The sequence below is a fragment of the Rhea pennata genome, chromosome 5 (genome assembly GCF_028389875.1).
Source record: "Rhea pennata isolate bPtePen1 chromosome 5, bPtePen1.pri, whole genome shotgun sequence".
NCBI lineage: Eukaryota > Metazoa > Chordata > Aves > Rheiformes > Rheidae > Rhea > Rhea pennata.
Window position 1 is genome coordinate 50,987,760 of NC_084667.1, and position 15,584 is coordinate 51,003,343.

General features: G+C 40.2%; 2 protein-coding genes across 5 annotated transcripts in view; one reads left to right on the plus strand and one right to left on the minus strand.

The window, feature by feature from the left end:
- PTPN21 (protein tyrosine phosphatase non-receptor type 21) overlaps positions 1–5,657 on the minus strand; it is a 42,651-nt gene extending 36,994 nt beyond the window's left edge. The window contains exons 1-2 of the mRNA XM_062576192.1: positions 5,251–5,657; positions 1,337–1,704 (exon numbers count right to left, since the gene is read on the minus strand). Of these exons, the coding sequence (XP_062432176.1) occupies positions 1,337–1,516 (180 nt within the window). The 5' untranslated portion in view covers positions 1,517–1,704; positions 5,251–5,657. The remainder of the gene's footprint in view (positions 1–1,336; positions 1,705–5,250) is intronic.
- Positions 5,658–9,495: 3,838 nt separating this feature from the next.
- Positions 9,496–15,584, plus strand: part of ZC3H14 (zinc finger CCCH-type containing 14) — a 28,006-nt gene continuing 21,917 nt past the window's right edge. For 3 of the 4 annotated variants that reach the window (XM_062575980.1, XM_062575981.1, XM_062575982.1), the window contains exons 1-3: positions 9,497–9,614; positions 10,388–10,430; positions 13,712–13,826. In XM_062575980.1, coding sequence (XP_062431964.1) covers positions 9,579–9,614; positions 10,388–10,430; positions 13,712–13,826 — 194 coding nt within the window. In that variant the 5' untranslated portion in view covers positions 9,497–9,578. Of the gene's footprint in view, positions 9,615–10,387; positions 10,431–13,711; positions 13,827–15,584 lie in introns of all 4 variants that reach the window. The other variant, XM_062575983.1, reaches the window with a different exon arrangement.

A 15,584-nucleotide genomic window follows, 5' to 3' on the forward strand; every position in this document is an offset into this window, starting at 1 on the left:
TTTCTAAAAACAACTGGCTGTATGCATCATCTCCTACTGAGAAATCCTACAATAATTAATACTTTGTGCAGTACTACATGGTTGCAGGACTGGGCCAAAAATGTTTGTTCAAATTTGAGCAAAGCTGTAAGCAGTTGCCACTGCTTGACAATGAAGATATAACAGTTCCAAAAATCAAAGTTATTAATGAAAGATTATTTTTCTATGATCTGTCTTCTGTTTTAGTTATCTAATAGCCGGGTTTTCACCCCGTATTTGAATCTTGTATTCAAAACATCATTATGCAGTACACCACATAATAGAGGAAAAGCATCTTTTTCATAACTATGATATTAGCCAACATATTCTTTTATTACCAGTTCCGTCTCTCAGTTGCCCCCTAAAACCTGTAAATGCTGTCAAAAACAGTTGAATGACTATACAGTGAATTAAACTGTTTGAAACTCTGGTAGGAAATGACAGTTTACCCAGGATCAAGAGTATTCAACCACTATAACCAAATCCACCTCTGTATTCAACAAAATTGTAAAAGAATGATGTTTGCTCATATTTTGATAATCTATGTAGATTTCTACAGTTCAACATTTCAGAACTAATTTATTTGACAGAGGGGACTCAATGAATAAATGCCAAATGCGTGGGAGAAGAGGAAACTTCAGTTGCAAAAATGTCCACTAAGTTATTTTTTTTCTTGGGGGGGGAGGAGTCATACAGATGCAGCCATTACAAACCATGCGTCTCCAAGAGGCCAGCCATGACTAAATGCTTGCTCAAAGATACTGTCTGCAAATTTGTGGTATTTGAACAAGCAATGCAAATAGTTGGTAACTGGTACATGTATCACACTTTGTGCTTTAGGTTCTTTTCTCAGCATTAATTCATCAAAAATACATACACACAAATAACACTTTCTTAAAGGAGAGTAGCTTTCTGAAGGAAAAAAATGAGTATATCATAAGTTAAAAGTTATATCAAATCTTTCCATAATTCTTAACCTGCATTGCTTGGGTGATATTTTTTTTTTTAAGTACATTAAAACATTTATAGCATTGTGAGGTTTAAAAAACAATCACAAATGTTGCTTTGGTCGTCATACTAAGCTGCTTCTTGCTGTCTCTTCTCGTATGTCATTCCCTTTGGTATTCTCTAACTGTAACTTAAGTTTTGTGACTGTTTTGGAATCCAAGTGTCCCTCACAACCAGAACACAAAGACGCAAGTGAAACACTGGGTAGCTGTTCCAGCAAATAAACTGATTGCCCAAAATGGTAGGGATGTACCAGATGTATAATCTACTACCAGAGACAAAGCCACGCTTCATTTGACAATTTGCTTACCTCCCGCAATTCAAGCCTCTGAGCCACGGCTTCCAGACTTTCCTGGCCCGTGCTTTCCACAGATAGTGTGAACTCCACAAATTCATTGTTGAGCAGCTGGATACGAGCCACCAAGCAGCTCTTGCTGGATACCGTGTAACGTCGAGTTCGTTTCAATTTTAATCCAAAAGGTAGAGGCATCTCCTTTTTCCACGGAGGTGGTTAGTGGTGAAAAGGTACCACCACTGGGGGGATGAGGAAGGATAAGTAGCTGCCTCTTCTCAAATAGTAAGGACCTGGGGGGGTCTCCAAAGATCAACCAGCAGCAGCAGTATCCATTAAAGACAAGCAAGTTTTCCACCAAGATAGAAGGGGCATCCACTGGAATTCTAATATGGAACAAAGAGAGAGAGAATATACAAGAATCAGAAGCAATCTGACTGAAAGGGTAATGAAGCATAGGAAGACTACATATAAACAATATATTTTTTTCTAAATCCAAACAGTCTGCTTCTCCAAAACACAGGGCTATTACTCGTTCAAATAATTAGATATGCACCAGAGTTTCTGTTTTTTCCACAGACACCATGAGTTTTTGGCAGGTTAATTTTATTCATCTGCAACTGAAAAATAAAGCCTGAATCAAATGTGGCTGAAGTGCCTTAAAAATAGTAAGTATTTCTAAACTGAATCATTTTTTAAATGAAAGACTTCTAGGAAACCCATGCATTTGTGAGCAAAACTGTTTTCTTTAAAAATAAGACTATCAATCCAAAATCATTTCCAGAGCCGTGTGCAATCTCAGCCACTCTATCTTGGATTAAATACAAACCCAAGCCTTACAGAAGAGGGAAAAACAGGAAAAAAAATAGAAGGGGGGAGAGAGAGTGTCAGGAGCAGGAAGAGAGGCATTAAAACCTCACATCTTAACTGTTTCCTAGCAGTCAATTAAAATCCAATTCCTTTAATTTTTCATGAATTACAGCTAGTTCATTTCCTATGCTAAGCTGCTGTACAATGTTTTGTACAATATTGCCCTCACCAGCAGAGTAAACTGATGAACAATTTTTGTTCTAACTTTTCCCTGAAAAGCACGATTACTCCAAGAGCAGCCGCCCACTCCCCCCCTTCTGCAAACACCCTCACACCTCCTCTCCTGCCAGCCCCCTAAGGCATAAACTTAGTCTCGCTCCCATTTCCAGGGGTTTCTCACCTTGCTTAAGAAATCTCTCGCTATTTCTCAATCTCGCTATTTCTGATTTTCAGTAGAACGCGCAAAATGAGCGCACTGCGTTAACAGGCCTCTCCCAGAAGCACCACCCTGAGCGGGCTCAGCCCCGGGGCTCACGGTGCAGGGGACGCGGAGGCGCCGCGGGGCCGCCGCGCCGCGCCGCGCCGCTCCGCGCTGCTCCGCTCCGCTCCGCGGCGCAGGGGAGCCGCTGCCCTGCCCGGCCCGGCCCGGCCCTGCCCTGCGCCGCCGGTAAGGCTCCTGCCGCCTCGGGGAGCCGAGCGCCGGGCAAGCACCACCCCGGGGAAAACCACCACCACCCTTTTTTTTTCCTCCTTTTTTTCTCAGTTCTTGTTTGCATGCCTAGTTCTGCCTTGGGACCTCTAGCGGCGGCACGACAGCCCCTTAAAATACATTTCTTTACAGGCTGGTATGCATTAGAAGTCTGTTTTAAAAAATATAAATTGATTTCTGGAGAGTCTTGTAACTATCAGATAGCAATAACATTAATATATTCATTTGGGGGAGGCAGGAAAATCAGAAGAACTAGAATTCCCAGCACATTTGTTCTTTATCTCATAGGTATACATATATAAAAAATTGTCCCATACAACTTGTACATATGCACATACCCATAAATTAATATCACGGACACAAGCAAACTCTTTGGATTGAAATTCTCCTACTGGACTCCATGGTGCCTTCTTTTAAGCATCATGGCAAGGACTAAGAGAAGCACAAAGAGGCTTAAGGCCTAAATATGGAGAAAGAGGAGGCAGCATGGCATTTCCCCTCAGTGACATCGTTGTAGCCCTACTTCAAAGACTAGCCATAAGCACATTTCATGTCCACGCTTCTAATAATCTGGAAGCAGCTCTGCCATTCCACACAACCCTCATTTCTCTTCCCCCAGCAGATATCATTCAAAATCTTAAGCATTACTTACTACAGATTGAATCAGCAGGGGAAAGAAAGAAAGAAAAAAAAAAAAAAAAAAAAGCTTGATCTAAACAGCTAAGATTTTTCTGAGTGCAACTGCAGAGTAAATAACAACTGATAGCAACAGGTTTCCCTGAAAAAATTAGGGATATGCAGGGTCTCCTTTTTTATTACTTTGCATGTTGATCCTTCAAATCCTACCCCTAAGAGCAGCATGCAGGGAATGCTCTACAGACAGAAGCTTTCAGTTTCCTGCCCACTCCCAGCAGAATCTCGCACTGGGTTTATTCCTGGCAGTGAAACTTTTGGCTGACTGACCTTAGCTCACTTCCCGAGAACTGTTTTCCAACACCTTATGTGCACAGTTATGCGCTTTTTCTTTGTCACTACAGTTATGAGAGAGAACAACCTGAAAACTGCAGTCAGAAGCACAGTGCTGCTTTTAATCTCTTTTTATGTAGAGCATTCAACATGTAAGACTTTCAAAGTGTTAGGTCCCCATGAGACCATTAGAAAGTATGCAAAGAGCATGGAAAAAATTCATTAACGGGGGCAGACTTGACAGGTGAAATTGCCAAATGTCAGCATTAGATCGCTTGTGAATCTCAAACCTTAATTGTTTCTCTACGCACGTAGGTATAAATGCAGACGTAGGAAGGAAGCTTAAATCTGAATTTTCAAAAAGTGCCAGGAGCATTCTTAAGGTTATGTTCTCCTGTTTGCGTATATTGCTCTACTGATTGTCCTAAACAATTTCATTTTAAGTCAGTATGTGTATTAAGCAATTTTCATTACTTCTGAAACACACATACTACAAGGAAAATTTAAGTAACTGCAACTTGCTGTCCATGTCACAAAAGAGCAACTTATAAAATCTAATTCCTGATATATAATAAAATACATTAATACTGTAGAATAAAGGAAAGTTTGGGGAATAGTAGTGAGGTATCATTCAATAACTTTTATAGCTAGCCGTGCATAATTCTTACAAACAGTGCACTTTTTGTACATATTCATATTTACATATGTATTTTATTCAGCAGCTGTCATTTTGCAGTGCTAGCTGCTTTCATATTTGTCTCGTGCATTATTTTAAATTAGTACACATCTACACTGTTATGAAGCAACTTCAGCAAAAGTGAACAATACTAAACTGCCAGGAGTTACAAAGTGACTGTCTCTAAAATAACAAGCCTTTTTCAGCAGGCCAGGAATTTTCATCCAACAGTTAAAAATGTCTTCAGTGGTCAAACTTCGTACATTTATATTTCAACATAAACATATAAATTAAAAACTATTATATTAGAATTTCAGCAACATGGATGTGACTGAAACAATTACTGGTATCTTTCCTCTTTACCTACACTCCCTCTTCTTCCAATAATTAGTATTTTACTCCACAAAGATTTTAAACGCAATTTGCATGAATGACAGCCTGCAGAATAAAACTGCAATACATGAAGGTGAAATAGAGTTCCTATTATTTCAAATGCTTAAAATACATACATTTATTTCAGAGATATCTGGAAAGCCCAAAAATCAGAATACTCCACCCTCCTCTAGTTTTACCAGTTAATATTTGACATGACTCTTGGACTAAGAGAGAGCACATACCGAACTTCCCCTACCTCCAGAAACAAAGATGCAGAGAGCTCTACAGCCTTTACCTTTCAAACTGTAAATGCTTGAAACTCTTCCATCTTAAAGTACACAGCAGAAAAGACCACCCGCTATTTTTTTTATACTGTGCCTGCTGTGTTCCCATTACCTTTTGCAGCGATCCAAAGACACTGGGTCTCCTTTCACATACGTGTAGCTGAGAAACCCCCACAGCGTGCTGAGAGTTGTTCTCCTGGAGCCTTCTCATCTGTATTCCTTGCAAACTGACTTATTGTGCTCCTCTTGTACCAAACAGCTGCTATCTCGGCAAACCCACCTTCTTCTGAGATCACTCATAGTGAAAACATTCCTCACTTCCTGTCTCAAAAAACTTGCTCTGGATATCATTCCACTGGGTGAAGAGCTGGGGGTGGAAGAAAATATTACAGCAAAATAAACCTGTGCCAGCCAGCTCTTCAGGCAGCCTCTTTCACGTGATGCTGCACTGCAAGACTACAAAACGCGTTCTCTGGAATATTTTCAAATTGCATGTCTCTGTGTGGCTGCGTGTGTGCATTTAATTTCTTTTCCTGGAGGCGTTCCCCTCGCTCTATCCATGCGGAAGGATACGCTGAAAGAATTAAAGCGAAGGCCCGTATGCTTGTAGCCCATTACCTCAGAGAGCTGGAATGCCTGGCAGGGAGAATGTCAGCAATGAACAGCTGCTTCTCTGGCTACAGGGGCGTTACAGAAATAGGGGCTACAACAAATAGCAGGCAATCCTTGCTTTTTTAATCATATGATCATTTATTTTAAGCTTTCCAATTAAAGCAAGTCTCTTAAAAAAATCTGTTGGTCTTATTTTTATACAGCTTGGAAATATTCTCAGGATTTAATCAGTGTGTGCTGTACTAAATGGCCTCTGCACGTACGTTTTTTGTCTACAGCTAAAAGCAAAATTCCTCACAAAGTTTCATCTGTTAGAAATACACCGCAATAAAATGCAGACGAAAGACTAATCTTTCAGCCCTTGCTCATAAACACATAAGGCTGCCAAAGGCACCGGTATAAATTGTTATTAATAAGAACTGTCTTATGAGGCATTACATGCATATTATAAATAAAACTTCAATGCAAAGATCATATAAAGGCTACATTCCAGTCCCACAAATATATGGAGACCCAGGAAAAAAAATCACCAATTGTTGGTTACTATTTGGAATGTAATGGTTCTCTACATTACGTGAGCCAGGCAGACATACATAAACAAACTTGAAGCAGGTCAAGAATGAGGAAAAGCTAAAGTGAATGTGTGAAAGCTGATTCATAAGTGTAAAACTTAGAAAGTGTCTTGGTAATATAAAACACACAAATTGCATATGCTACTATCTGAGCAGGTCTAACTTGCAGATCTGCTATACAAACAGCACGTGACTCAGGAGGACACTGCTCTCAGCTGAAATATGTAGGTAATATTTGTACTATGATGAATTATGAATTATTTCACTTAGGTTTTCCTCTGATCATGACATTATTTGTTTTCTGCATTTTTCTTATCACAGTCATATTTATGATGAGCAATCCATGTGCCAAGAAAAGAATTCATTCAGAAGAATTTTATAGAATCAAATAAAGTAACTTTTAACTGAACTAAACTGACAGCCTTTTCTTGTGGTATCGGCTATAGGCCAGAAATACGGTTACTGTCCACAGAAAACAGATCAGTACAGTGCCTAACAATTCCAGGTCATGAAGATTTCTCCATTTTAGATTAGAATAACAGAGGCAACTCCTCCTATTCCTAAACAATACATATCGGAAAACAAAGTCTCAGTTCTCTTATCTGTTACATTTCCCATTCTAAGCCTTGATCACACCCATTTCCTGCCCAGTTCCCTGCCTGGAAGTTGCATTTATTGGAGTTCTCCCATTTTCCATAGTTTCTGATACAGACACATTGATAAGACCTGCCTGATTGCCTCATTACCTATATTGTGCTTCTAATTCTCTCTGGCCAGCAGTTGCATGACATGCAGGGCCAGAAACACCTGCATCTTTTGCTGTATTCTTTTCTTTGCTCTCTTGTTGAACTTTTGTTGGGAGGAAAATACTAACGAATGTCCTACAGCTGAGTATTGCAGCCTCTGTCCTGCACTTGCACAGAAGCATTTCTGACTTCTGGGTTAAATAATGCCTGCCCATAGTGGAGCAGGGACAAGCCTACTTGGATCTTATTGACATCTTCCTTTTTGGGACAATTCTGAGTTCTTTCCATCTGGGTACAAAGACATGGGTGCAGTGGACTATTTTAGTCAACAGGGTGGAGGTTAATGCAGGTATTCACCTTGCTGTGATTCTGGGAATTATGTCAGGCATCAGGTCTTCACATCAACTAATGAAAAAGAGGGAAAGCTGGAAAAGAGTCAAAAAGGAAGCAAAATCAGTCACCTTCCAGGCAGAAAAGTGGTATGCGTTTATACTTTGCTCCGCCTAGTGAGGAGTCATCCATTTGTGATAAAAAGAAATAGGATAATCCAGAAACTAGTGGTGAAAAGATTATTCCCAGGAATATTCTACTGCATAAGATTACTATAGAATTTTTCTATTATAAAAAATAGGCAGATTTCCTAAGCATAATGGAGTTCTGAACTTGAAGCAGTAAGCTTCGGTTATTATTTACACAGGATTTAATATACACTTTCAGATAAAGACCCCTTTTTTGGGAACAAAATATTTTTATAAATTTATATGTAAATCCATTAATCAGTTGATTAATTAAACTTAATTTGTACTAAATTCTTCAATAATTATTTTTATTATTCCAATAATGAAATAACACAACTTACTCAAAATCTTAACAGTGAAATGTGTCTCTTGGAAGTTAAAATGGAATATTTTTACTAGCTGTATCACATAGTAACACCAATATATTATAAGTAGGGTCATGGAAACAGCTCAGATAATTAGCAGTAATTGGGCTATTTCTGTATTGTTTGGTTAATATTGGGAGCTGTGATGCAGAAAAGGATTAATAGGGCTGTAAGCAGCCAACACTTGGAGTTAATTTTATCCAATACCAGTACACATTAAAGACCCTGTAGCTGCATGCTAGGCTTTTTGTAATGTTGCTACCCACTAAATCTGCACTACTGTATGAAACAAAGCTAGGACACTGGTGCAGATGGTAAATGGTATGATTCAAGTAAGGCTTCTTTTCATCCATATTTTTATTGGCCTTATACTTTGTCCCTCTCCAAATGACACTTTGTGTCTAGACTAAGACTAATCCACGCACCAACTTCTTTCTGTCCACGAAGAACTTCACCTTTGTCAGAGCAGCTGTGAAGAAAACATTATTTTCAGGCTTCCTAAAACATTAAGACTTCCTGTCAATCAGTCTAACCTGGAGTCACAAAACTACAATGCAATTCTTTTTAGTATAGCTGTAATATGACATAAAAGATTGTTTTGATACTTTGCATATTGCTATACCATATTTGTTTTTTTAACACATAGATGTTTAGATCTTCAGACTGTGTACTTTTTAAGAAAAAACATGAAGTTTAACTACAAAGTTAGTTTAAGTTATTCATATTTACTCTGAATTTGTATGGCAGGAGGGAAACCTTACAAAAACTAGGAATGAAAAAAAAAGGTGGAACATTACACTTGACTAAGGAAACAAAGAATGAACCACTCGGTATGAAATTACTAAAAATACCTAAAATTTAAGAGTCAGACTCCCGAGCACGCAGTGGCCCCCTCAGGCCTGCAGGCCGAAACAGGCACCCGAAGGGCCCTTAGGAGTGCTGCGGGCCGGCGCGTCCGGCCGGGGCGCCGCACTAGACCCCACGGCCCGGCTGCGCGGGTGCTCAGCGCGCTGCCCTCGTTAGCGGGGTGCCGTGTCGCCCCTCGCCCCCCACATCGGTGGCGGCTTCAGGCGTGCGCCAGCGCAGCCGCTCCGTCGCGTTCGGGCCTGCGGGAGCTGCGGAGCCTGGGGCCGAGGGGGTACGCTAGAAGGGAAGAGCCCGGCACCTGCCTCAGGCATGAGGCACCGCCCGGCCGGGGAAGGCGCTGCCAGCGGGAACGGGTGACGAGGGACGTGGAGAGGGCACGAGGGCTGCCGAGGGGAGCTTACAAAGGGCGCAGGCACCTTCTGGGGGTGGTTTTGTGCCCGTTTGTGTGCCAGGATGCGTTTTACTGCTCCGCACCCAGCCCCCCGCCTTGCTCTCGGCCGCCTGCGCCCCCTCCCCGGGCAAGAGCCCCCCGGCCGCTGCGGGGGCAGCGCGCACCCGGCCGCGGTGCCCGCGGGAGGGCGATGCCGCCCCCACGGCTCCCGAGGCCGCGGACGGGGCGGGGCGGGCAGGGGGCGCCGCGGCGCCGCGGCTGCCCGGCAGGGGGCGCCGCAGGCGGAGGCCGGCGCTCTGCGGCGCGGCCCTCGGAGGCGGCGCGGCGCGGCCTGCTGCGGGAGCGGCGCTGGGAGGCCACGGCGCGGCTATGGAGATCGGCACCGAGATCAGCCGCAAGATCCGGGTGAGAGAGGAGCGGCCGGCTCGCTCCCCCTCGGCCGGCGGCGCCTGCCCCGAGCCCCGCTCGCGTGCGGCCGCGGCGGCGCGGCGCCGCCACCGCCGAGCCCTCGCCGCTCTCGGCCTCCCAGGCGGAAGGACGCGGCGGGGCCAGCCCGGCCGGGCCGCGGTTACGGGGCGGCTCCTCGCCGCGGCGGGGGAGCGGGAGGGGGCAGCATCAGGAAAGCAGCAGTTTGGGGAGATGGAGTCGGGGCCCGGCGCAGGCGGCCTCTCCCCCGCCCGGGCCGCGGGCCTGGAGGCCGAGGGGCACCGCCGCTGGGCCGTGCGGTGGAAGCCTCCTTCCCGCCGGCAGGTGTTCGCACCATCAGCTGCTTCCACCCCGCAGCCGCCGGCGCGAAATCCTGCCAGGCTTTTCACGCTGAGCCAGGAAACACCTTCATCAAAACATCCAGGGTTTGTTTCCTTTGCACTGCATGAGCCCAGATGGTGCCCGCTTAAAGTATCTGGGACTTGCAAGGCGTCTGGTGGCTCTGGGAGCTGACGTGTAGGAGATATGGCAGATCCTGTGAGATTGCTGCCAGTTTTCACTGTTCGGCTGCCAGTCCCTCTCTGTTACAACCTTTGCACCACAAACAATGGTGAATAAGAAAAATAATCTCTGTTAAACCAACACTTTCAAAGAATTAACAAGAAAAACTTTACTAAATGAGCTTCCCACAGTTTTGCAGTTAGGAGTGCTTTGTTGCTCTGTCGCTTAAATGCTATTTGATTATTTTTTAGGGTGCTATAAAAGGAAAGTTGCAGGAGCTGGGGGCTTATGTAGGTAAGTTTTCTCATGTACTTAGCAATTTTCTTTAGGTACATTATATAGATAGAAAACTAGTAGCCGATTAATGCCATTATTTGGATCAACGTATTCATTTATTATTAATTGTGTTGCTGCATAAAGAAAGGTTAAGGGTGCGATGAATTTTCTGACATGCTGGACTAATATGAAAGAAAAAAGACTTTTTCTCCACAAAACAAGTGTAGTCTAAGTCAAAGAGGAGATGGTACATAGACATTAATGAATGAAGGAACTGAAGGAAAATAACTACGGATGTCCACAGCCGCCTCTTTCAAGGAAAAATGGTAGCAAGGGAATTGAAAGAAAAATAGTGAAGTGGCTTTGTGCCCCTTTAAGGAAGGTTCTTTGACGCTCAGGAAAAACATTAGATAAAGGAATATGCTTGCAGATATAACAGCAGTTACATGTGAGCACTTTGAGAGAGAGTCAGTCTTTTCTCTGAAGAGAGATCTTTTCAACTACATTTTGAATTTCAGTTAAGATGATTGTCAAAATTAGGAAAAAGAATGTTACAGTTAGAAAGACAGCTTAATTACATTAGTTTAATCAAAGAGTTGGAAAGGTCACGTCAGAAACGTTACGTAGAATAAATCTGCAAAATGCAAATACTTGGTTGGATAAAGGGAAAACTAAGAGCTACCTTGAGCTAATGTTGATGAAACATGTGTAACTAAATCCCAGAGGCAGGGTGAAATTTTATTTTGAGTGTAAGGAGACAGATATGAGCAGTTTGTAATGCCCCTTTTTTCCCTGAATCTAGGATGAAATGGATATTGCACTTAAGAGCAGCTATTTGATTTACAGCAGTAAAAGTTGTTCATTTAGCAGTGTTCTGTCAGAAGCAGACTACATGAATCCTGCGGCTGTCTTGTTGTTTTATGTGATATTCCTGGGGATTCAGATGAATGAAAGGAGGTTAGATGCCTACTTGAGTGCAGAAATCCCATGCTTGCAGGACCAAGCTCAAAGTTTGTAGCTTTGTCTTGAATCCATCTTAGTTTCTATTTAAAATTAACCAGTCTATTTATGCAGTCAAAATATATTATAAAAGAGGGTTACCAGTGAGTTGACATTCTGAACTCAGTAGTTCCCAGGGAACTGAGTTTACAGTTTTTTCATTGCAAGGTCATCTTTGTCACCATCTTAGTTGGTCACATTGTTGTCTTTTTCAATTATTCATTTTTGAGATTTTTGTTACTACCATTCCAGGTTCCTATTTCTCAGTCCTTGATTCTTTTTCTGTTTTTTCCTGCATTTCTGAAAATATTATCTCTAATACCAAGATGCTAGTAAAAATAATACTTGTAATCTCTAATTCCAGCTATGGCTACTTCCTGCTTCTTTGTATTTCCTGTATTTGGAAGGCAGTTCCCAAGATCATCATACAATGTCTACATTTTCTTAGTCAGCTTTTGCACTTCTTTACATTTCTTTGTATTTTTTATCTCCAAATATGACTCTCTTTTAAACACTTTTTCCAAATTTTTGTCATTTTCTACTTTCTTTTCTTGACTATTTGGGGCAACTTTCCAAGTAATGTATTTCAAGTACTCTGTTTCTTCTTTTAGGAAACTAGTAAAATCCCTTCTCCCTCATTCTAGCTACTGTGAGCTAGAACCGCATTTCCTGAATTTACGCTTTTATGTCGTTCTGTAACTGCTGGTACTTTAATTTCAAAAAGTCTTTTAGATAAAGACACGTTGAAAATCATTTGTTCTGTAGGATTTAAGAAGGAAAAAATCACATCTGTAAAACAAAGTGAAGTAAGATATTCATAAATTATCAAAATTATCAGAGGCTGCGGTTTTGCATGCAAATTAAGTAAGCATAAACCAGCACAGTTACAGAGAGAAGCAGTCTTTCTGTTTTTCTTCCTCCTGTTGTGCTGTTGCAAGTAATTCTGCAAAGTTATTTTTAAAATATCGTTTTCTTTGCTTTATATCATATATTGAAACAGACCGAGGAGCTGATCAAGTTTAAAACCAAATTGGCCAAAAACTAAAATTAGTTTTAATGTCGTATGTTCCTTGATCTGTAAAGCAGATTCTATGCATCTTCTGAAGTTTAGAGTTAACATGAAAGTACCACCAAAGAAAAACTAGTATTTAACGGTAGCCTTTGGAACACTCGGACTAGAATACTGAGTAGTGGTAGTGAAATGCAAGTAAAACATATGTATGTCATTTTTGTAGTTTAGAGTACAAGTGATTGTAGTATATGTAGATAAGAAGAAATATAATTCCTTTGATTTCTATTTAAGATTTTTCATTTTTTAGGTCTTTTTAATATTGTATACAGACTTGATTAGGACTGAGTGCAGCTATGTTAGTACTTTAGTTCACATTCACTTTTCAAAGTGTATTTTCCAACTATCTTCACTTACTGTTCTTTGGTTCATGTCATAGAATGGTGTTGGAGACTATGAGTTGTTTGATTAGACTAATTTGAAAGAGGTGCTGAAGGAGTGTGCCTAATGCTACCGTAAATGGGTGTCCAATCTTCTGGAGTAGACCAAAGCTAGTTCATAATAAAAAGCTTGAATACCAACTTCTCCAAACCCTTAACTTGTGGATGTCAGATTCTCAGCACCTGAATATCTATTCTTATTGGTAGGCATAGCTAGTGTGAACAGTCCTTTAATGGGAGCAGATTCTTCACTCTGTATGAAATTGTATATAGGGAATTAGAGAATCATAGTGCATTGCTTTTTGCTTGTGTTTTTTTTTTTTTTTTTTCTTTTTTTTTTTTTTTTAAGGTCTGATTCTATGTTTGCATAGATGGAAAACCAGGGAGTTAGTACAAATTTGATTTGTTCAAAGCACAAATCAGTAAGATTTATCTGCTTGGTCTTTGTAACAAGTGGAAATTTCAGAGAGGGGGCACTATATCTGGCGAAACTTTAAGTAATGAAAATTGTGGACTGTTGTGAACATTAAAGAAAAGCAACAGAGGAGTGGCTTTCTTCTATATTGGCTGTCTTTTTTGAGGTTTTATTTACTTGTGTTTTAAAGACTTTGATCTTACCTTCCGTTTGTGCTTCCTTACTCATACTTGTATTGATCCTCAGAGAAAATGGAAAACTTGGTCATTTCTTTATCTAAGAGTCTGTCTACAGTCTTTATAGTAAAACTGAAAAAAAGAAGCTGATGACTTGTTTGAGGTTCTATTTGCTATGTCTTTTATTATACTTTAAAACAACATATTTTAGTGAGCCTTTCAAAAGTAATACAGAGGGCTATTTTTTCTCCTTCTATTAGATGAAGAGCTCCCCGATTATATTATGGTTATGGTGGCCAATAAGAAGAGTCAGGAGCAGATGACAGAGGACCTTTCCCTTTTCCTTGGAAACAATACTGTCAGATTTACTGTATGGTATGTTTGTGAGCTACTTGTCACGCTTACTACCAATAATCAGGACTGCTTTCTATAAATGAAACTTGAGAATGTAAGAAGTTACTTTTCCTTTCATTGTGTTATTTACATTAATCAAAACTTTTTACTATGCAACTCAAATAAATAAATTACTGTAATGTTTTTCAGTAGTTAAGCCATTGCAGTGGTAATTAAGTGACAAAGGTTTGGAGGGCTTATATTTTGGTTTTGCTCATAGGTCCAGTTGAATTTTTGTGACATACTCAGGTAACAGGGCCCTGTGTTGACTTTAAAAAATTATTTTTGCAAAGCCCACTGTGAGTGCAAGAATTCACAGCGGTCAAATGTAAAGTAGTTCTTTAAAAAAAGCTTACTTGCTTTCTTGCTAGTAGTGCTTCAGACTGCTGTTGTACATGGAAATTACTATATCAGGACTGATGATCAGTAGATCTAATTCTGTATACCTGTCTTTAACAAGGCTTAGTACCAAATGCTTAGGTATTCCCACCACTCAGGCTGTTTATTTATCACCACCATCCCACTGCACAAAACAAGACTAGAACCCCAGAATTATTGTGAGGAGGAAAAATTATCAATAGATGAATTCTTTTCCAAATTTCTGACAGTGGAGGATTAATCTATTCTGTGCTGCATGAGAGATTTAGCAATTACAGTATTTTTCAGGCATTTTCTAATACTGAATTTGACTTACATTATTAACCTTTAATTAACTCTAGTTTTTAAAGTATTTAAACAGAATATTCAAACAGATACTGTGTCACCCCAAAGTTTTTTTGGCATGCACAGTTGTATATTTTTTTTTCAAGTTAACCTTATTTCTGAGTCTTTAACCTAAGACAGTTTTAAGGAACATTATTTTGATTTGTATAGATAAGACAGTATATTACATTTTTCCTGCTTTTCAGTTTGATTCCTTTGTAATTTTTATACTTAGTGATTATGTTCACTTCTAACATTTCTTCTACATGTTTAGCCAGGTTCCCCTTTTGTTGGTAAGGAGCTTTTGTGCAATTAAATACCAGAAGAGAAACATTTTAAAGGTTGAGTAAGTGTGTTAGTTAAACCATAATGTTGACAAAAAGTGAAAACTAGTTCTGGCTATTATGACTTACTATGTTATCTGTTTAAGCTGATGGATTTTCCTGTGACAGTGTTACGTAAATGGAGATAACTTGAATCTGCTTTCAAACTTTTTTCTTTGCGTTCTCCTTTCTTATATTTTGACAAATGCAATTAGCCCTCCTCTTCTTTTTTCTTTGAAGGATGCAGGCTTCTATTGTTCCTGTGTACTGCCTAAGAAAAACTGTTGACTTTCGCTGTAACAATAAGTCATGCAGTTGTCTTTCTCCCAATGATTTTTGAGAATCAGTTAGACAAATCAGTGAGGTTTAACTAGTTCATAAAGTTACTCTAATACTAGGATTTTGACTGAATCCTGATGCACACTAAAAGTAAAACAATAATCTGTAGCAAAAAATGATTTTATGGCTTTATAGATAAACTATTGAAAAAAAGAACTAAGGAAAAATTTTAACAGGGAAGGGAAATTAAGTTTTTTTTTTTTTTTTTTTTTTTTTTTGCATTTAGAACTAGATATCAGTTATGTACAGCAGTTAAATTGCTTGCTTGTTTTGATGACGTCTTTTAAATGAGTCTTGATGACGTCAAAGTAATGAGTTTTCTAATCTCTCAATTCAGTATTCTCATCTGTCAATAAATACAAGTTTTAATTTCAGA